General features: G+C 42.3%; 1 protein-coding gene across 2 annotated transcripts in view; it reads left to right on the forward strand.

The window, feature by feature from the left end:
- The window catches only part of SLIT3 (slit guidance ligand 3), a 495,956-nt gene that overhangs the window by 290,262 nt on the left and 182,831 nt on the right, over nucleotides 1-22,863 (forward strand). For both annotated transcript variants that reach the window (XM_071569998.1, XM_071569999.1), the window contains 2 exons: nucleotides 8,212-8,283; nucleotides 13,348-13,511. In XM_071569998.1, coding sequence (XP_071426099.1) covers nucleotides 8,212-8,283; nucleotides 13,348-13,511 — 236 coding nt within the window. The remainder of the gene's footprint in view (nucleotides 1-8,211; nucleotides 8,284-13,347; nucleotides 13,512-22,863) is intronic.

A 22,863-nucleotide genomic window follows, 5' to 3' on the forward strand; every position in this document is an offset into this window, starting at 1 on the left:
TTTAGCTCCATTTGCCCAATGTGTTCATAGCCCAGGTCCTGTCCTTCCCTCTCCCCTGCTCTGAGCCTGAGCTCAGCAGTCCCAGAGGCTCCAGCCAAGGCACAGCCAGACACTGGGGAGAGTTAATGTAGCAATTACAGGACTTAAGTGAATATCCCCTAAAGTTATCACTGTGGGCAAATGTGATTGTCCTGGTTCTTGCTGGGTGACAAAACAGGCATTTTAAGCAAAGAATTTGTTATTATAATAACTCCATTTCCCCAAAGCCTGGCATTTGTGAATGTAATCTCACTTCTTCAAGGGGAAAAAAAAATCTGTCATAAACATCTGGCCTTTATAATAGCCTTAAATAGTTAAAATCTGACAGTTATATGCAAATTAAAATTAGCCACAGAATGGGAAGAACTGGGCAATTGTAGCAGTAAACACTGCTGGCTGTTTTGTGCTCAATTCTGGGCTAAGCTTATTTATTTTATTTTTTCTTGAATTTCTAAAATGAACATTTTCTTTCCCCTGTGTCCTTGAGGTAGCCCTGTTTCTGATGTCTGCTTCCCAAGTTAACAATGCTAGAGCCTCTCACCTTGCTGTGATGAGAACAGTGGTGAACACATTGTCAAAAGACTAATACTGCAACAGAAACCACAAATTGGCAACTAGTTATTTTTATTGCAGTGGATTTTGCTTGTCACCTGGAGACTATTTAGAATGTTATTTGCCTGGGCTAACATTATGTTTAAAAATAGCACTCGTGTAGTGCCAACTCATTTTAGAGTTGGGTACAAATATTGAGACAAAACCCCAGCTGTTATTGCTTTTGCTGCTAATTTGAGGTGTCAGATCAGAGCTCCGCTGCTGTATGTCAGTGAATAAGGCCCCTTGTGAGATCATTATGTTTTCTAACAGTCGAGAGTAACAGATTAATCAGTGCAGCATCAGTTGCTTTCATTATCTGCCCACATGGTAGTTGTGGGCTTTAACTTGAACAGCCTGTGGGGAGATCAAAGGGCTGAGTACAAGAGGCACTCAGGACTCCCCACAACTCTGCAGAGACCCAGCTGAGTTTTGGATGTTGCCTAAAGACCAGACCTTGGATGCCTTCAAAGTCGAGGGTGACTGTACTCAATGCTGAGGGATAGAGTGCCAAAGCCATTTTGCTTTTTCATCAGAGGCCATCAGAAGCAGTAAATATTTAATTCAATGCAAATTCCTCCTGACCTGTGTGAAAAATAGCTCTGTACTGCTATTGGAAATATAGCTCCTTTTGCCCTGCAATCTGAAAGTTAATTACAAACATTAGTTATGGTAGCACATAAAATTCAAGTCTCGGTTTTATTACCAAATATAGATTTAGATTCACTTTTGGAATTGCTGCTGTTAGTTATATTGGGTGGTATGTAGGGGCTGGAAGGGGTCTGAAGTTGTCATCTACTGTCTTGCTGTGGGGAAGACCCATCAAGCTTCATGCCATTCCTGACAGGAATTCATTTTGTCTTTTACCACAGGTTTCCACACCTGATCACTGTCCAGCTCTTTTCTGTGTTTTTCCTGTTTTTATTGTACAATATATTTCCCCTATACCTAATGAAATTGCCCCTTTCTGAAACTGAAACCTGTTACTGCTTTGCTTAACCTTTGCTTGAATACAAAAAACCAGAGAATGTCTTTTCCCTTTGCAAAGGCTTTTGATGTAGTTGAAGGGAGACTTAAAAGCAAGTGACGTGAATGTGCTAACACAGAGGTCCAAGGTACTGTCACTGTTAGTGTTAAATTTTGCTGCAGATTCAGCCACCCAGGTTTGTTTCAACTCCAGTATTTCAGACCCTTAGATCCTCCTTAAGTGCATAAATACTGATGGTGGTGCTGATCTTGCATAGGCTCCACAATTTCAGTCCACATCTACAACTGTGAAAAGATTCCTTCATGTATTTTTATTTACCAACACTACACAGACACCTCCCAAAGCTTTGAGGCCTTGGAGAATTTGTGTTTCTGGCACTGCAAGGGCCAGACTAGAGTTGCCTTCTGAGCTCCCCTGGCAGCTTGGGCTGAGCTGTTCAGTCTTTTTTTGCATCAGTTCACCCACTTCTGAGCAGAGAAAATATTGCCAAGAAAACTATTTACCTGAGAGGCTTAATTATGCTTGGAGATGCCTTGTTTAAGGCTGACTAAAATGTCTGGTCTGGTTTCCTGGATGTACAGTTGCACTGGGGATGGGAGCCTGGAAGGCAGGCAGTGGTGGGAGAGGCAGTAATGGGGGAGTCTGGCAGTGCTTCTCCTGGGAACGTTCCGAGGCTGCAGACGCACCATTTGTGGCTCTCCATTGCATGCACACAGATAATAATCTTGCATTAGGCCCAATTACATGGTGTTATGGACACACAACACGGGGATTACACACCCAGCCACCGAGCCCCCTGTGACAAAGCAGGGCTGTAATTGGAGGAGACAGGAGGAAATGTTGGTTGTTAGAGCTCCCAGCGCTGCAGTGCTGGGACTGCTGAACCCCACCAGCCCTGGCCCTTGGCTGTGCTGCTCCCTTTCAATGTCTCACTTTCAAAGCACAGGTTTAGCACAGTGGGAGATAACTCAGCACCTTTTCCTTTCCACAGTGAGTTGAGAAGGAAAAAGGGACTGAACAGCATTCTCTAAGTTAAGTTGAAGCCCACAGGTACTCCTGCCAAAGGAGGACTGGTGTTTGCAGGATTCCTGCTATCAAATCCCGTGTATCAGAAGCCTGTAAAGAATCTACACTGCCCAAACATAAAAGGCAATCAAACCCAGAAATCTAGTATGTGAGCTGGTGCCTTTACAGATATTTCCATTTATCTTTCAGTAAATGAGTCTGAATACTTCTTTCTAACCGAGAATTTTGCAAATGCTGCAATGTCCCATGGTCAGCCAAATGTGACACAAAAGCAGCCTGGAGTGTATCACAAACCTGAATGGGCAGCACAGCAGGCCCCTGGTGACTATGGGAGATGCTTGTTAAAGCTTGGGGAAAAGTGTTTTCTCAATTTGAATTAAATTTCAATTAAAATGTCTCAATTTGATTAGCTGCTTTGCTAATCAGCTGCAGAAATGGAATGGGAAAGAAAATCAGTCTCTGTTACCATTAGGTAACAAAGAACATCTTCAGCATCCCACAGGTTCTCCCCTTCCCCATCCTTCAGAATCTGTTCAGACTGTAGACAAGAAGTGGGTATTGTCCTGTGCTGATGCACAGCTGGTGCTCTGTGTACATCAGGAGAATGCCTGGTAGTTACAGAAATGGTCATCTGCAGAGTGGCTTTTCCTTTTCTCAGTGACAAACTAGGATACCATAACTTCTTTTCAGATGGGATGTACCAGGTGATATTGTCATCAAACAGTGTTGTGTGTTTAAAAAACCAACCATATAGATTTTCCCACTTGGAGTGAGACTGGAAAACAATAAGACAGTATTTTACTGAATAGTTAGTATATCAGAGAATTCTGTTATGTTGTTTAGCTTTTTCTGACATCCTTGCCAGAAGATCCTTTTGGTTCATGTCTACTAAACTGGAATAGAGCACATAGACATATTGTCCTGAAAGTATTATTTCAGATGAAAAAGCTGACACGCATTTATTGTATGCTCTTAATCATATTAATTGAATTCCAAGTAAGAGAAACAAAATCTCTGTGTACTCTGTGATTTATGGAATTGACAGTGTTTGACTATTGACCTCTGGATTACTCCAAGGGACATGAGAGGATGCTTAGAGTTCCTGAGCTTTGGAAGTAAAATACTTGTATTATTAATAGGGTTCAAAATTTAAATAGTTTCCTTTTATTTTTTTTCTCAAGATCTCATCCAGAAAAGTTTTGTGATTTCTTCCAACATTAGGAGTATAATTTTTTTTCCTCTCATCTACTCCTGACCTCTTGTATTCCTATACAAAAGAGTGGAGAAATATGTAAAGAATAATGCATAAATATTTTTAAAATACCACTGACATGACTGTCATTTCTACAGGTTAATGATTTTGAGTCTGAAATGAAGAACTCTTTGTCAGAGAAATACAGTGGTGTACATGAATTTGGAACAAGTCAGAACAGAAGAGATATGTGCACTGAAAGTTTGAGGAAGGAGATAAGTGATTGTTTTCAAATCGTGACAGGATTGCAGACTGAGCATTCTTTCCTTGAGAAAAGTTCTGATTAGTAGGGGCTATAAATCAGCTTTATTCTTGAGAAGGAGGAAAGCAGCTCTACACGTTCCTCTAACCAGTGTGGACAACTGGCAGAGGAGTGAGTTAGGAGAGCAGTTCCTCTGGGGCTGTAAATTGAAGTCAGTGGGACAGTGACAGTTCATGGTGGTGGAGGATGCACCACCCCAGAGAGTGCTGATCTCACGTTATGCATCTTCCAAGTAGTCCTTGGAGGATGCTCAGCCCTGCTGCAGTCTGCTTCTGCTTACCCTGCAAGATCTGACAAGGATCACAGCCCAAGGTGGGAAGTTGGCTGGCATAAATAATACTGTCTATAGCCTCACTTTCCTGATTCAGCATTTTGGATGTGAATACTTTACAGGGAGAGGACTTCTAAATGAGAGGACAGTACTTTGTCAAGGGACAAGGGTTTTGGAAGAGATGGAAGGTATAAGGCTGGGGAGAACTCAGCAGAATATAATTTTCTCCGTATGATCTTGGAGGAGTCAAAAGATTCTTGAAGTTTTCTATTTCTCACAGCTTCCTGGTGTTTGTGAATCTGTTTCTATGGATCTGAATCACAGGTGGATCAAGGTGAGGCTGAGGCCCTGGAGCAGCCAGCAGATGACTGGAACACGATTTATTTTTCCCTTCATGTGCTACAAATGTCACTGTGTTGTGTCCTCACCCCTGTCAGGACACATCTCTTAAAAGTCCTTCCTGGGAAGGCATCATGTGTGTGATGGAAAGCTTTGCAGAGAGGCTCTGGAACACACCTCTACCTGAGCAGGTTCCCACTCCAGAGCCAGCGAGTTCCCACTGCGTGGGAGCTCCACAGAAGGAAATTCCTGCAGCTCCAGCTGGGCTGTGGTGCAGACAGTTCACTGGCAATTAGTGCCCTTTGCAGTGTTTGGCCTCCTTTGTTCTGAAATAATTGCTGTTATCATAGATGTTTTATTGCCTTCATTATGGTTAACATTTAAATATCAGTGAAATAGTGTGCTACTAAGTCATCTGTGCAATAGCTGTCTGCTAGAGTTATTCCTGAAATTTGTGTTTAAGGAGTATATTAATTCAGCACTGACTTAGGATTCCTAGAAGGAGCGTTATATATTTGTTGATGAATTATGGGAAACCTCTGCTTATTTAAAAATAAGCAAATATTTGATACCTTTGCAAAACCTGAGCCACTCTCGTTTAATATCTTGTGAGGAGAAACACTGTGTGATTGGAATAATGCTTTGTCTGTTAAATGGAAATTTTAAGGAAATTTAAAAAAACTTTTGGCTCCTTGAGTCAGAGAGTGAAGGGTGACCTTTGTGCATCCACAAGAAGAATTGCAGTGGGAGCCAGGGATGTGTCCTCTGCCCTGTCACAGCCTGTTCTGCCTGAATCCAACCCATGTCCCTTTGAAATCAATAGAAAACCTCTCTGGAGTTCCTCTGGCCCCCATTGACTCCTGCAGCACCGTGTGTGACCTATTCAGACATCAGCTATGGATGTGATTTAATTTTTGTGAGCTGACTTTACATGTGGCTTTTATTTATCACTGTATACCTAAAATCTTGCAACCAAGTTCACAGCTCATTTTACTGTTACAGGCAACTGAGGCAGAGGGTTGCCCCAGAATTGTGTTTTTATGTTAACAAAAACAAAAAAAATTAAAAAGGTGGTGCAATTATAAATTCCATTTGTGAGCCCCATTTGAACTTCCCAATATGCAAGGAGCAAATAAATACAGATACCGAGGGGTGGGAGTCTTAATGAGTTTATTCACTCTCTGCAATTGTTGTACAGGCTTGTTTTGGCCACAAAAGACTGTGGTTGCATCACTGGGTAAATGAGGAAATCGAGCAGTAGCAACTGTATGACACAGAGGTTCATTTTGCACCCTATAGGCTGCCACAGTGGGACATGAGTGTTGTCACCGTGGCATGAGCAGCAGTTCAGAGGCAGAGCTTGCAGCCCTGCAGATGTAACTCGTCCCCTCTGTCTCTGCCAGCACTGCCAGCAGGGCAGGGATGTACAGACTGGGGGGCACAGCTGGCAGGGGGACGTGGCTGATAGGTGGGAGAGCTTGGTTCGGCTTTACTGCTCAGGTTGACAGTGTTTCCTTCCTATTGTTGTCCAGTACATTTAGAATACACTGCCTTTGAGTCCTTGCATATTGAGGAACTGAATACACAAACCCAGTAGTTTATACACCCAGAGATCTCAATACTTAGCTACGCATTTCTTGTCTGAGTTTTGATAGCATCCAGTTTTCCAGAGGATCTGGAATGAATACTGCATGTTGTACTATAAGCCAAGTTACACTAAGGCTATAGCTCTTACCAGCCTGGTGTGTGAACATGTGGGCCTTGACTGACACAGATCTCTGGCAGCAGATCTCACATGCAGATCCCAGGTTTTCAGGACTCTGCTTTCACTGACATAACTCTCTGTGCTCACAGATTTGGAAGGGAAGGAGAATTTTGCTCTGTTGGTGCAGTTTGCTGTCGTAGGTATGTCAGCCACCAAGCTGGCTCCAGGTTGCCAGTGCATCTGTCTGGAACACCAGCTATGATCCTGTTAACAAAGTGGTTGGGTGCTGTCCTGCTGGGATGCAGCACAGCAGCAGCTGCCAGTATCAGAGCTGCTCACACCCCTGTCCTGAGCATGCCTGCACAGAGCCATGTGATCCTGCAACCTCCTGGCTTTGCCAATATGCCCATGTGTCTTCCTGTGTACCCAAACTCCTGTTTTAATAGAGTATAATCTAATTAGCTTTAATCTGTTGATGTAGATGATGGCTCTGCCAAGGGATTTCTAGGCAGAATTGTAAAAATGTTTTCAAACTGGCAGATGACCATGAGGGCTGGTTAACTTCTGTAATACTCTTCTAGAGCTTTTGATTAAATAACCTATGTAAATATATGACATTGGAATAACTAAATAGTCCAGGGCAGGATAATGTGCCTTTAGGTTGCTTCAGCAGGTATTTCCTGCAGCAGGTATATAACCATACGACATAAACATACTGTCTTCTTCCAAAGTGACCATGTGGAGTGCTGTGCCCCTTGTAGAAGGCAGAGGTTGCTCCATGCCTTGGTGCTGAGGACAACATGTTTCATATAGGCAGCAGCAGGACTGGACACACTGGGACACCTTGTCTCCACCGGCCCCATCCATTCCCATGACAAACTGGCCTACAGCACTTGCAGATTTGGTGCACTTGCAGCATGGCAATTATGCCCTGTTGGAGTGCTTTCCATTTCCTGTGCCATCTTGATAAACTTTATAGCTTCTAATTTGCTAGAGAGTCATTGATGTAATTAGGAGCTCTGTAAACTGGAGCAGCACTCAGCTGATGGCAATCGAGCCAGTTCATTCTCCATGAGAAGCGCTAAGGGGGCCCCTCCCAGCAGCCGAGATGGTTCTGTCTTTAGGCTCAGCTTTGGTGGAGCAGCAGCAGCAGCAGCAATCCTTACGTGCCTGGGTCAGGACATGTTTTATTACAGCTTGTTCCACTACCCATCTATTTTTTCATAAGGAATCTGAGGAAAGGGAGCTCATCCATCCTTTAGTTTCCATGGAGCAGTGTGAGCTGTCTGTCCATGTCAGTGGGCTGTTAACAAGGCTGTGGGAGCCAACAGCTCTCTTTGGAGAGGGAGCCCTGGCAGTGCAAAGCTTCCATTCTGCTGTCCCTCCACTCCAGTTGCACCAGGTTTTCAAGCCAAGTGGCAGCTTAACCAACAAGTCTGGATCTGTTCCAGCAGTCAATAAAAACTCATCTCCTGTACCTCTTGTTACTCCACCATGGTAGTCAGTAACCTGCAGCCATTCTGATGCTGCTGTTGGTTGCTTTCCCCCTAACAAGGTCTTTCAGGGTATGTCTCAAATTGTCAGAGGTATTGGGGAGTGTATCTTGCTGCTTGCAGCCCATCAGATTTATTACCAAGGATTTTAACAGTTTGTTTCTCTAAATAGTGTGTTGTTGAAGAAATGTAAATAACTGACCAATCTGTTATTCTCTTTTCTCTCCATCTTTTCCTCCCAACAGTACCCTCAACAATAACAACATCACCCGCATTCCTGTTACCAGTTTCAATCACATGCCAAAGATCAGGACTCTGTGAGTAATATCTTCTAATATTATAATATAATAGTGGTGGTGTAAACCAACTCTTTGGCTGTTCGTTGTCTGTGATAATCTCATTTCAGTCTCTCAGGCTGCCTTGGAGACCTGCGTGGCTGCAGGGCAGGGGTGTGAAGGTGCCTGCATCAACTGAGATCCAGTTTTATCCAGAATTTGAATTTACCCAGAAATGAAACTGGCTTTTTTTTTTCCATGGGAAAATCCATAATGTGAAATGCTTTTCAAGCTGGAACTTCATCAAAATCATAAAAACTGCTCAGATGGAACAAATTACTGAATTTTGTTAATATCCTGTGTTTAAATGCTATTTATTCTTCTCAAATTCAGAATATTAATTGGTGAAACAAAGCAATTTTAAACAACATGAAACAGTGTCTTTTTCAGGTGCTGTCTGAAACAAAATGTCACTGAATCTGATGTTGGCTTGTTGGTTTTTGGGGTTTTTTTAAAGCTTCTCTTATGTCAAATCTATTTTTTTTAGCTGGACAGCACTGCACTGGAAAAGCTTTGATCTTTAGTAGTCCAAAATACAAAGTCTGTGGATTTGTGTAATTTACCCATAGCCTACCAAAACCATTTTCTTTAAGTAAATTGTTCCTTTAAATTCCTTTAGGTAATATGTAGCTTTGGGAAAAGTCATGTTTAAACAAAGCATCTGTTTTTCCTCCAAAAACTCAAACTCCACCAAGATGTATTTAGTTGTAAAGGCAAAGAAAGGGAAATAGTAGCTAGCCTGAAAATTTTCTATGCCACTGAAAGAACACAATGGTTCAAGGATGCTGCACATGCACGTGTAAAACCATCTTAAATAAATTAACAGAACTGAACAAAAGTGCCTCTTGCTTATGTCAATCTGCATAAGATAACCTCTGCCTTAAATTTACATTCTTCATTAAGTGATGACATTATTAGATCTCAATGTATGTAATTAAATGGAAATGAGACGTTTGTCTTTTAGAAGAGAATGGAAGAAGAAGATAAAGGTGTAGAGTCAAGGTTCCTGGAGTTTTGCCTTTTCTTATTCAGTCACACTGGTCCAGAAAATTTGCCTGGCACTTCCAGATTAGCCAGTCTTGTCTGTTAGGAGAGCTCAGTGCCTTCTGCCATTTTCCTTTTAGTTTAATTCCAGAGATGGCTTTGTATATAACTCCCTGGAGACTTACACTGACTAATCCCCCTCTGCTGTAATTAAGGGGAAAAAAAACTAAAAGGGAAAAAGGGAAGGAAGTTGCAAATAGGATTTATAAAGGGAAGCTTTTATATTGAATTCTGAGAGCCACGTTTTATAGAACATGAATGCTGACCCACTCTAAAAGGATTTGCTGGAAATTTAATTTAGGGTCTACAGCTAAAAGGGCAACTTTAGCAAACTTGCATTTGTATTCAGTCACCTTGTGTTCTTTAAAGGCAGTTTCATCAATATCAAGGGACATGTTTCAGTCTCCTAAGACTGCCAAATAACACACAGTACCCTGAGCAGGTCAATATAGGAATTTAAAAGTGCTACATAAACAGGTGGAAATATAGGAAAATGTTTTGGTTTTCTATCTGTTTCAGCAGAGGCAGAAAAGTCATCAAAATAGCAATTAATATAAGATAAATTCTGGAATCAAATAGCATTTCACCATTTTTTTCTGCTGCTGCTTCATATTAAAAATTCTTTCTCTACCCCAAGTTATCTTAACACTTTTCACAATTAATGCTTATTAGTTATTAACAAAACCAGTTTTCATTGCTGCATATTTCTCAATATTTCCTGAATATCTTCTGTTCAGGCTAATTCTGTTCTATCTGACACTACTTTGATTTTGCCAAGTTTTCTGTAAATGGATAGTACTGCCCTAACAACTAACATGCACCTGATCCCATGTAAAACTCAGCAGTTTTTGTTCATCTGTGTAAAACATTTACATAAAGATATTACTTGGGAGGAAACGTTAATGTTAATATTCTCTCCAGTTTCCTGAGCTTTATCACACCTGTTTCTCCTGCATTAATACACAAGCTCAGTGCAGAGTCTGCATGAAAGGAGAAAGTTGTCTGAAGTGTAACAGCTGAATAAGATTTACCATTTAATCTGTTGGCTGTTGATGCAAATTCAGCCCAAATGGATCCTGAATGTTGCTCGATATGGTTTGATGACTCTGCTGTTTTCTTCAGAAATGATCATCAGTCTGTACACCTTCCCAAACAGCTTCACACGGCTTAGATATACCTCTTTTTTTTTTTCTTGTAGGAAATCCCTGGTCTGAATGTTACTTAAGTAGGGCTTTATCCCATCAGCGAAGCCCAGTGCATGTGGATATTTTCCTGTGTGTCCCTTTTAGACTCCAGAGAGACCCATTAGCAGGACATTTGAGGCTGTTTCTGCAGCAGCTACATCTGCTGTGATGCTTCTGTGGATAAATAGCTTTTTCTTCACGGCTCTCAAAACAATCTGCCCATTTTAGAACAAAGAAAGAAAAATAAAAAGTATATTCACCTTGAACGTGACCTCTGAGGGGAAAGAACGAAAAAAGGAAAAAGAAAAAAGGGCCTGTATATTTTGAAGCACCTGAAGAATTCTTGACTAAAATCAGCTCTTCTGTGCTAACCTTTTTCAGTTAACTGTCTTTTCTGCTGTTAAGTTTCATCGATCTTTTAGCCTTGATTGGAAGTGACAGGAATTAGTTTTTATTGATCTGCTTTCCTTTGCTTGAAACAGCTTTATTTATGTTAAAGCATGTCCCCTGTATCTATTTGCTTAATGGTAAGTGTCCTGTTGTCTCTGCATGTGAGTGACTGCTGAGACAGGTAATTGCATAATTTCTTTTAATTTTTTTATTTAAGGGTAAACTGCAAATGTGCGAAATCACTTCAGTGCTTTTCATGTTCCCGGGGAACTGGTGTTTAATGCTTTTGAAGTGCTGTGAAAAGTCTTTTTGTGGCTGTACTCATTAATATAATTATAAAAAATATATTCTAATGGGCTGCTTTGTAAAGATTGATAGGCTCTCTAAGTGGTCTCCTCTCAAAGCAAACCAGAGAGTGTACAAAAAAACCTTGAGCAAATGACAAGGCAAAGAGGTGGCGCTTTGCTCTACTGGAACAGGAAACCACTGCTACACCAGTTTAGTGAGGGGGGAAAAAAAACCAAGTCACACAACTTGAAAACTGCCCCTTTTTGGGGAAATTTATTACTCCTGCCTGCCTTACATGCCAATGCAGGGAATGGCCTGGGATGGGCACAGTTCCAGTTCCTGAAGGAAGATGATCCTGAGTACCGTTGTTGACTGCTGTGGTGGGAAGGATGAGACTTTGAGGATTTCAATGAAAGGCTGACTCTCTTACGTTAGAACAAAGTCTTAGGATGATTTCTGGCTAAAAGATATTTACGTATTTATTTATTCTTCCATTCAACAAAAAGTCAGATTAATGGTTTGTAACAAGAAAACATTTTCCTAGAAATCTAACTTACTGCAGCTTCACTTAAATACCTTCACAATCCCTAAACTCAAGCCATCCTTCTAGAACAATTACATTTTACAGCACTCCCAGGAGAGCAGAGCCTTCCACCTCTCCAGGATAAACTCTGAGTTCCAGATTTGTTGAATTTTTTACCGTGCCTGCCCACCCCAGACATACAAATCTGGGACTGTCAGCCCGGGCGCCAGTGCCGGGCTGTGCTGCTGCTGTGCAGTACAAACAGCTCCCAGACAGACAGTTCATTTGTCTGCAGGATGGACAAGGCTAAATCTGCTGCACACCAATTGTGTGCCTGTAATATTAGTGAATAATGCTTTGTCTAACCATTTCTGACAGGATTTTCAATCTGGTTCATCATTTCATTTGGTGTAACACTGCAAATCTATGACTCATTATGGGAATGAAATAATTAGTATCCTGGGCTTTTGTTTTGACCTAAAGCTTGGTAGCTATTAAAATTCCCAGATTTGCTCCCTGAACACATCATCATTTTGCAGACTTCTTCCCCCCCAGTGTGATAATGCTTCTGCAAATCATTGGTGCCAGGCATGGAGCAGGCTGGGCAGGGAGCTGTGTGGATGGATCCTACAAGAGCTGAAAAATCCTGTCTAGGTCCTGCATACTTGCATTAAATTGCCACAGTAAAAAGAGCATTGATGAATTTGTGCGGGCAACACAGGAACATAAAAGGTATCCACAGAGTGATGTGCAGGGGCTCTCTCTTCCCTCTCTCTCCATCTCCCCAAAGGAGGGAGAAGAGGAAAGAATCTCCCATCATCCTGGTTTTCAGGCTGATCCTCATGTTTAGACAAACCACCCTTTGAATTCACTCAAAGATATCACAGAATCACAGACTATTCTGAGTTGGAAGGGACCCACAAGGATCATCGAGTCCAACTCTTAAATCAATGGCTCACACAGGGGATTGAACCCATGACCTTGGCATTATAACAACCAAGTTTTAACCAACTGAGCCAACACCACATTCATGCAGGTCTTTCTGATGGGAAATCACAGGCAAAGTGATTATTTTGCACAGTCTTAAGCTCTGCATATTCTTGTCTCTAGAATGGCCAGCTGTGGATAGGTCATTATTGAACTTCATTTTTCCAAGACATTATAAATATTAGCACTAATATACATGTGGCCTTTGTGCCACAGAACATGTCAAGCTGCAAGGCATCCACAAGGATCATCGAGTCCAACCCTTAGCCCTGCACACCACCATCCCCAAGAGTCACAGAGTGTTGTCCAAACACTCCTTGAGCTCTGGCAGCCTTGATGCTGTGCCCACTGCCCTGGAGAGCCTGTTCAGTGCCCAGCCACCCCTTGGCTCAAGAACCTTTTTCTAAAATGCAGCCTAAACCTCTCCTGACACAACTTCAGGCCATTTCCTTGGGAGTGTTATATGGCAACGTGTACATCAAGCCCTGACTCAGCTGTAAGCAAGAACCAACTGCAATCCCAGTGAAACTGTAGTGAAGAGTCAGGCAGCCTTGTGCTTGATTGCTCTGCTTGTGGCTGATATTTCAAACAGCTCCCAGTAACTGTAGGTGTGTTTTGTGTGTTTTGCAGGCGGCTCCACTCCAACTTCCTGCACTGTGACTGTCACCTGGCCTGGCTGTCGGACTGGCTGCGGCAGCGCCGCACCATCGGCCAGTTCACCTTCTGCCTGGCCCCCGTCAGCCTCAGGGGCTTCCTGGTGGCAGAGGTGCAGAAGAAGGACTTTGTCTGCTCGGGTAATGATGCCAATCACTCATTTCTCTATCAGCTGATGGGTTTATATCACCATCCTCATAAAAAACAGCTCAGGGAAAACGACTGTGTGGTGTTCGAACACCATCCCACAGCAATCCTGGTTTTATCACTGCTAAAATGTATGGGAGCAGATCAAGTTGTTATTTTTTTTCCAGCTTTATAAGAATTATTGGATTCCAGTTAACATTTCACTTCTCACTTAATTCTTTTTCTACTTTTACGCTGCCAATGATATCAACATAAGAGATCAATTAAGTGTGGATAATGTGGTGTTTCTCCAGGGAAGAGCTCTACAGCTGACTGGAATATGAAAAAAAGGAAAGAGAAAATGCAAATCTGAGCATGTTGACACATGATTGGACAACAGAACATGAGGAGCAGATTTAATCCCAGGGACTGAAACAGGATTCTTAGGGAGCCAATGCACTTTGCTGATCTGCAAGTTTCCACGCTGATAAATGTGGCTGATGATACATGGCAACTCACAGAGCCTGTGTCTGCAGGTTGGGCCTATTCATCAAGCTCTAGAACTGCACTCAGCTCTTTTGTGATAGTGATATGTTTTCCTAAAAGAAGAAGAAAAAGAAAGAAAAAAAAAAGAGAGAGAGAGAGAGAGAGAGGTAGAAAAATTGAAAAAAAAGAAATGTCTGAACTGGGTTGAAGGGAAGGATGTGGTAGAGGAGAGCCATGGCAGTGTGCATGCTGTGGAGAAAAAGATACTAGGCATAACTTTGGAGGTCATTCTGCAGGTCCAATGGTAGCACAGGGAGCTTGTTATGTGAATCCTAATCTTGACACACTGAATCTTGTACTGTTGAGTTCTTTATCTCTCGCAGCCTGGGAGCCCTAAAGCTTCAGCCACTTGGTACATGGATTGGCTGATGGAAATACAGTAGAAGTGCTCATGTAGAAGTGTTTTTAGGAATGGCCTTTTTCTGTAGTTTCATTTGCACATGACAAAGAAAGAGAGAAATGGTTGTGCTTAGAGAAGAAGGGTCTGACCCCCCCTTAACTTTGGTAAATTAATGCCCAGTCTTTGAGGTGTGCAGAAGTGTCATGGGCACCTGGAAAATGAAGTTGTGCATGATGCTCTTTGGGACATGGTATTCGAGAGTGCTGAGCAGCTTCTGTGCAGCTGTGGAGATGATGCCCATATTATTTGATAAATTATATCAAAAGTTTAACTGGAGAAAAAAGTTTAGAAATGTAACAGTCTTTGGAGAGGAAGGATAAAAGAAATGGATAAATGAATTAAGCTATTAGCAGAAGCTAATTTTACCATAGAGGTAACCACAGCTTTTTTTTTTTTCCTTATGAAATGAAGTTTTAGATGGGGCATGAGCTCAGCTATTTGGATTTATGATAGAGTGAATGAAGGAAAATGAGTTGTTTAAATCAGAAAAGATAATAATTGCTGAATGAGAAATGTAACATGAACAGAACTCATTTAAATTGAGTTTTCTGTGCAGACTATGACTTCCAGAAGAGACAAGCTTTCTAACATTTGCCTGTTGTACAAAAGGCATATAAGGGTACTCTCAAGATTTGCCTGCTTTTTTTAAAAAAAATACAAAATCATGAAAATTAAAGGCAAGAAGTTTTCAGTGAGACAGTGCATCAACTGTAAACCTGTAACTCTCATCTGGGAAATGAAATGAAATGAAATGTACTGAAAAGGAAATCCATTTGAAGAGCTCATTTTAGTGGAGGATTTAGCTGAGAACTCAGCTTAGTACATGCTAGTTCAACAAAAACCTACATGGACAGCTAGTTTAAAGAGGATATAAATCTTCCCTTCTCCTTATTACAGTTCTTATTCCTGATTTTACAGCATAATTTGTTAATGTTTGACTATGAAGTCAAACTAGGACAGGTGTTGAACAGCGAACTCATCTTGTCCCTCTGCAAAGGAATTTTATAGAAGTTACATGAATCACTGCAAGTAGCCTTGAGCTGGCAGTGAGAGCCACCTTTGCATCACAGTTATGAAGAGCTGAAACACAAAGTAGTGAACTGCTCTGTTTAACTACAGGCTCAGAATCTTAAGCACTTGTGTTTTTATGTTTTTATGTCATCACAGCAAAAGGAAACTCAGCTTTCCCTTCACTGAGAAATGGGCTCCATCAGAGCATTCCAGTTCAAAACTTGAGCTGCTGGATGCTTCAAAGCAGCAAGAATAGAATCATAACTTGGGGAAAAAAGAAATACAGCATCACAAAACTGCCTTTTCTTTCCTCTTTGAACTTTATGCAAAAATAGTGGTGTTCTATAATTTTATGAGAAATACTTTCTGGAAACAGATTTCTAATGTTGCATAACATGTTGGAAAAGAAAAATTGAAACAGTTACAGAGAAGTACCATAACTGGAGCCCAAATTGCAGGGTTTCCTTTGGACATGTCCTGTACAGTGATGTTTATAAGCATTAGGTGCAAAGCCTCTCAAGATAATGTTGCTGAAGTCAGAGTTACCTGCAGATGTATCTGGGTGAACTGAGTCATACCTGTGCAACCTGGGGGTCAGTCTTTCAAAAAACACTGTTCAGTTTGTGCACAGAAATTACAAAAATGCTGATTCAAGGGCATGTGCAGGTCACCTGTGAGCAGCAGAGGGGCTGTTGCAGGTGTCACTGGTTTGTGTCCATGAGCATTTGGCTCAGAACTGCAGGGGAAGGTGCAGGATTCAACAGTGCTCAGTTGCCTGCAGATGGGTTTGCAAATATGTCTAATTGGATTTGTGTTTCTGAGAAGGGGAGAGGTCATGGACAGACCTGAGCAGGGCTGGGACTGGACAGCCCCTCCCTGTCAGAGTATAGGTCAGTGCTGCTGGCAGTCCTGTCACCACCGGGGCCTTCTGGTTGTCTTCCTCAGCAGCCTGTCCCCTCCTTGGTAGAGAGTCTCTCCTCCAGAGCCACCCTGACAGAGCAGCCTTCCTGGGCCTTTGCCTGTAAGGCCATCTGTTCCCAGGGAAATCTCCAAAAGGACTCTTCCTGCTGCACAGTTGGTTATCGAGCTCTGGGACACGTTTGGTGAGACAGTGTCCTACAAGGAAGTACCTGTAGAAAGGGAAACCGTGGCACCAGAGGATGAGCCCTTTGCTGATGTGCTGCACAAAGGCAGCAGGATGCATTTCACACAGGCCACCTGCTGTATTTCACACAGGTAACATGCTGGATTTCACACAGACAAAGTGGGGTGTTTTGCATAGGTAGCAGGCTGTATTTCACATAGATAGCATGCTGTATTTCACACAGGTAGCAGGATGTATTTCTTCTCTCTCCACCATAACCCTGCCATTCACTGCCACACTGCCACGACAGCAGACAGTACACTAAGTAAAGACTTAGCATGAGTTGAAATACTACCTGTACTCTGAACTTTGGGACTTGTTTATTTTTGTATTCCCTTAGCTAGCAGAGAAGCATCTGGGGGTTCTGGCTTATGCTTGGTACCTTTTGGAGCCTCTCAGTCTTTGCCTGGATCAAACCCAGCTTCCTTCCCACGCTCAGATGTTTCACTGTTGAACTGGCTTTTCCATCTTTGTCTCAAACACACTCTCTCTGCCTATTTGTCTGTCTCTTGTCCTCTTCTGACCTCCTTATGATAAAAATTTTATTTCATTTTCCTCTCATGTAAGTTTTATTATGGCTCTTTAATTTTTCTTCTACCTGCTCTTTACTGATTGGAGTTGAAATTAATCTACATATTGATCTGTTATGACAAGTCATAATGTGTCTTCTCACCTGCATCAGCGTGGCTGCAAAGCTTTGCAAAGTGGGTTTGTGAAGCTGTGCAGTTCTGCCATCAGCAGCACTTTGGTCCTTCCAGGGCTCTGTGCAGGGACCACTGAGTGACCCCATTTAGATGTTTTTTGTAATGGTGAATTATCCTGATTTTCCGAAGTATAGACATGGAAAAATAAATATGCATTTGAAGTGCCTGTCTAAGAATGAAGCAGCTGCATCCAGGAGCATTGTGTCTCATGCTGTGACAGTGCCACACTTCAGCTGCTGTCCAGGGTTGCTGTAATTTTGGCCAGGAGCTTGATGTATGTTACAGTTGGATGAGATTTCTCAGAATAGACCAGAGATCGATATTTCTAAGAGTTGATGAAATTTATAAGTGTAAAATATGTGATTTTTAAGTGATTTTCTAAGACAGTTTTTAAAAAAAAATAATGAAAGAAGCACAGTAGAGAAGAAAGGTAGATCAATACAGCATTTTCTTTTTTCTTAGAAACAATTTTCTCTGATTCTTGATCCTTAGTTGCCATTCAGAGGGTCTCCAAGAACCTGAAGGAAATCAAGATGCATAATTTGATTTAAATAAGTTAAAATGCAGGCTGAAATTTACTCCAGAGAGACATTATTACCATAGACAAGTGTCTAGTGATTTCTGGCTATATAAACTGGTACTGATTTTAAGAAAACAGTGGATTGATGCAAATCTCTGTTGAAGATCTAGAGCTCTGATTCATGTGGTGAGACTGCAGCTGAGGTATGATAAAGAGGAAAATATGTTAGCTTCCTGCTGCTTCATGCAGACTGGAAGCCCTAATGATGCAGCAGATTTATTTGTTTGGGAGGTCAAACTATCTTTAAACATTGCTGTTACTCTGTGGCCCAGACCACGGAATTCAGGAGACTGTCTTGCTCTTTTTTTTAACTGATAATTTCCCAGCATATTGTTGAGGAGACACCCAGCAATGAGTAACTAATAAAACAGCACTCTTCAAGCTTAGTGTCTTAAGGAGAGCAGCCAGGAGGTGCCAAAGGAAAAGTGTGTGGGGAGAGGAACTCCCCCCATGTGCTGCGGGTTCAAACCCTCTGTGCAGTGGTGGATCTGTGGGATGGGGAGGCACTGCCAGCAGTGAGGATTGGTGCTCCCAGGGGAATAAAGAGGGGAAGGACTGTTTGCTGCTGGGGCAGGTTTTGCTGGGGCAGGGCAGTGGCAGTGGCTCCTGAAGGTTCTCTCCATGCTGTCCATCCCAGTTCATGTAGAGAAAGGTGGGATCCTGTCCTGTATCAAAAATAACATGGCCAGCAGGCCCAGGGCAGTGACCCTTCTCCTGAACTCTGCCTTGGGGAGGCCACACCTTGAGTGTTGTGTTCAGTTCTGGGCCCCTCAGTTGAGGAAAGAGATTGAGGGGCTGGAGCGGGGCCAGAGAAGAGCAACGAGGCTGGAGAAGGGACTGGAGCACAAGTGCTGTGGGGAGAGGCTGAGGGAGCTGGGGGTGTTTAGCCTGGAGAAGAGGAAGCTCAGAGGTGACCTCAGCACTGTCTGGAATTACCTGAAGAGAAGTTCTGGCCAGGTGGGGGTTGGTCTCTTCTCCCAGGCACTCAGCAATAGGACAAGGGGGCATGATGGGCTCAAGCTCTGCCAGGGGAAATTGAAGTTGGAGATGAGAGAAAAATTCTTTGCAGAGAGAGTGCTCAGGGATTGGAATGGGCTGCCCAGAGAGGGGGTGGATTCCCCATCCCTGGAGGTTTTTAACCTGAGCTTGGCCGTGGCACTGAGTGCCATGATCTGGTAAAGGGACTGGAGTTGGACCAAGGGTTGGACTTGATGATCTTGGAGGTCTTTTCCAACCCAATCCATTCTATGATTCTATGTCATTGGTCCTGATGGTCACAGGAACTGGGTGAGAAAACTGGGAGGAGAAGGAGGAGGCTGTTTGCTGTGTGTGTGAATGGTCTCTTTCTGCCTAGTGGGACACCCTCACTGTACAGCTGTTTCACTGCTTTAGAAGTGAGCTTGGCCATTTCATCCAGCTCTGACCTTTCTCCAGCAGAGTGACCTGGGAGTCACGTCAGACACAGCACCTTTTTTTCTCACTGTAAACTTGGTTCTTGTTTTTTCTGACCATTCAGAGACCCAGTAAGTGCTCTTACAATGGAGTCTAGGCAGGACTTACCACGGGTATGACTTTTAAAGCCTTTGGTAAAAATTGTGGTTTAAATTTGATCTCAGGAAATTTCTGTGGAATGCTGATTGAATTTTTACCTCCTGTTACAATTTGCTACCACAAACTAACATTAATAACTGGTCTAAAGAAACGTTTCAATACTGTGCATTTGTTAGTTGCCCCTCAAATTAATTCCTGTAGCAGATTTGGAGAGAAACTAATCACTACTCATCACTTTGTTAGTTTTCTCTTTCCATTAAGTTTCTAGTAACAAATTTAAATTTACTCTTGCACTAGCAGTTGTTTTATACTGTAGGAATTTACTTCTTGACTTGCTTAGTATGGAAGATGCCACATATGGTGCTTCTCATTTGGGGGACCATCTTGCAAATCTGAGGGATAAATATGTGTTTATTAAGGCACTTAAAATTTCTTTAAGGGCCAAAGCTGAAAATTGGCTTTTAATTACAGTAAATTTAGTTTTACTGCCAAAAATTATGTCTTACCTTTCAGTATAATTAGCTCTTTTTTTACCTTGGAATTCTCTGTGTCCCCAGAGCAGTATGTGTAGGGCTTTAATGGTTATTTAATGATGGCAGGTTGGGGTATAATTATTCAGCCATTGAGCTTTTGAACTGTTGCTGTAAAAATAATAACATGATTAGTTTTTATGTTGATGTCCAAAGCTGGTGGCTTGTTTTATTGCAAGTTCTTGGTAATATTTTGGTGTAGAATGGAAATGCTTCATGGCAGTACCACAGCCATGCTCAGAGCAGTGCTGTCAAATACAGAGAAACAGGGTTGACTCTGAGCATGTGGACAAGCCTTTGTATGAAATCTGTAGAGTTTTTCTGTTCAATACATGCATTGGCAACTTCTTTATAGATACACAATTAATAATAGTAATTAAAACAAGCAGAGAGCTGCTTATAAAATGAGTGCAGAATCCCATAAATGAATAGGGGGCAGATACAAAGCTGCATACAGTCAACACCAATTTGTGCTAATTTTTATGCTTCGCTGACAGTGGAATTAGGGATGTTGCACTGTTGCATCCCACCTGTGATGGTTGGCAGTGGAGCACCACCAGCCATCCTGCTGCTCACACTCCCTCTCCTCAGGCTTCTCCTCCTGGGGTGAAACCAAGTTCTGCTCCAGCCCCTCCTCTCCTGCCTTGTTCTCTGGCTTTGCTGCTTGCAGGGGTGTTTCTCACACTTTTTTCCTCACTCCCTATGCCTGGCACTGCTCTGCCCTTTCTCAGGTGCCCTCTCACAGAGGCACCACCAGCTCCATGGGCAGGCTCAGCTGTGGGGCTGAAAGGAAGTGTCTGGAACCACTGTGGCCTCTCTTCGCCTCACAGCAGCTTCCCCCCTGGCAGTGCTGGGTACCAACACCCCACACCCAAACTGAGGGGATCTCCTGGCCCATTGAAATACCTCCTAGTAATGGCAGGCAAACATGTTTATGTCAGAAGGTCCATAAGAATTTTCTTCTATAATTTCCAGGCACCATAAAGAGCTTGAACCCACCATGGTGCTCTTGCAAAAGACCAAAGGCAGAGACTCCAACCTGCCCCAGGAGAAAGGCAGGAGAGGTTGTTGTTACCCTGCCTTCCTTAATGTGTTCAAAATGTCAGAGAATTTGGTCCATGGAATCTTAAGGTGGCCCTGAGAGGAGGATGATGCCTTGCTCTTCAGTCCTTGCCCACTCAGCTGGAAAAAAACCCCCACCATTTCCTCACTCCAGATCTGGCCATGGGTGATGCTCATGACTAGGCTGGACCCCTTGGGTGTTGTTATCAGGAGATGTGGCACATTCTGCCAGCCCTCTGTGAATAGTTGTGTCAGTCTGCCTGGAGTGAATCCCATCTTCCTCCTCCTCCTGAAGAGACCAGCCATGGTGCCAAGGCAGGGAAAACCCTGTCTTAGCTGTGGCAGGACATGGATGGGGGGCAGAAGCAAAGACAAATGTGCAAGCAAACAAAGTCCTTGTAGTGTTTAAAACTCCTTTTCAAATACCAGTAAAGTCAAGTCCAAGGACTCAAAGCATAGTCTTAAACTATTCCTATTCCTTCCAGAACTTTATCAAACTTCACTGTGAAACAGTTCAGGATGGATCACCTGTTTAGAACTAGACTCCCTTCACAGGCTTACCATTGATCATGATCATTATCTATCTTTTAACCTCATACAGGTGGTATCCTTTCACTTAAATTATTTATCTTCCTGTTCATTTCTATGCTTGAATATATTTATAAGTTCACTGTATTATTTCTGGACCTATTTTTAAATGTCACTTCATATGCACCTTTGAGACTGCTGACACAAATTGTGGAATTGGCATTAGTGGATGACTGAATGGGCAGGAGTATTACATCTTTCAAGACTTTCTGTTGCATTCTTTCAGCCTTTGACCTGCTTTGGAAGAGCAAACAACACACAGACCCAGAGAGCCAAGTGCACATAACAGCCTTCCTTGTGGTGCAATGGTTGGAAAGTTGAGTTCTGGCTGGTTTTAGAACATGCCTGTGTTGACAGGGCTGGAGAAAGACCTTGAAAAAAAGGCTCAGGGTGGGCACAGGGTATTCTGACTTTTCAATCCCTCCAGTGGAAAGCTCAAGTGGGATGAATTTCCCTGAGAGAAAAACACCTTTGTCACAGTATTGAATAGACTTCAGTTGCCTCACAGATTATATATTATTAATCCTCCAGAAGAACAAATCTACCTGGTGAACCTCAGTGGTTACAGGTGAACCTCTTTCTTTGTTCTACTTTCTTCCATTTTGCTTACAAGTGTTCCATATAATTTTGGAGCTATTATCGTTAATGAGATAATTGCCATATTAATTCTTTTAGGAGAAGAGTGTGAAGCAAGGCCTGATTTTCAATGGTGTTACTTTACTGATAGATTTTGAAACATGCTAAGTAGAATTTTGTGGAATAAAGTAGAGTTCATTCATTAAACCAGACCTTCCTTTCACTGCAGTTGGGTATTTCTGGTTTTATTCCTCAATATTTATTTGTAAACTGATTAGTGTTGACTTTTGCCTACATAACACTTGTGTTCACATGCCAGGAATTTTTAACAGATAAATTTACTCTTTGAGAATGTTGGGCAAAGCAGTGAAGTTGAATCAAATAATGAATATTCATGACTAGCAAATTTTTGCATACCATGAACTTGATGGTATTAACATCCTCAATTAGGGGCTCAAGTTACTAATCATAAATCCTTAAGCTGTGCTCAGCGACTGGCTGTTGAACAACCAGAGAGGGAAATATTTGCATAAGCCATTTGCTGCCCATTTGTGTAGAATAAACACATTTGCACAAAGTTTGGCCATTAGAGGGATATTTGCCATCCCTAAGCAATGTTGACTTTGCAGATGGTCAGCTGTGATTCCCTTGCCTGTATCTCTCTGCAGGACTGT

This window comes from Pithys albifrons, chromosome 15 (assembly GCF_047495875.1).
Source record: "Pithys albifrons albifrons isolate INPA30051 chromosome 15, PitAlb_v1, whole genome shotgun sequence".
NCBI classification, from domain to species: domain Eukaryota; kingdom Metazoa; phylum Chordata; class Aves; order Passeriformes; family Thamnophilidae; genus Pithys; species Pithys albifrons.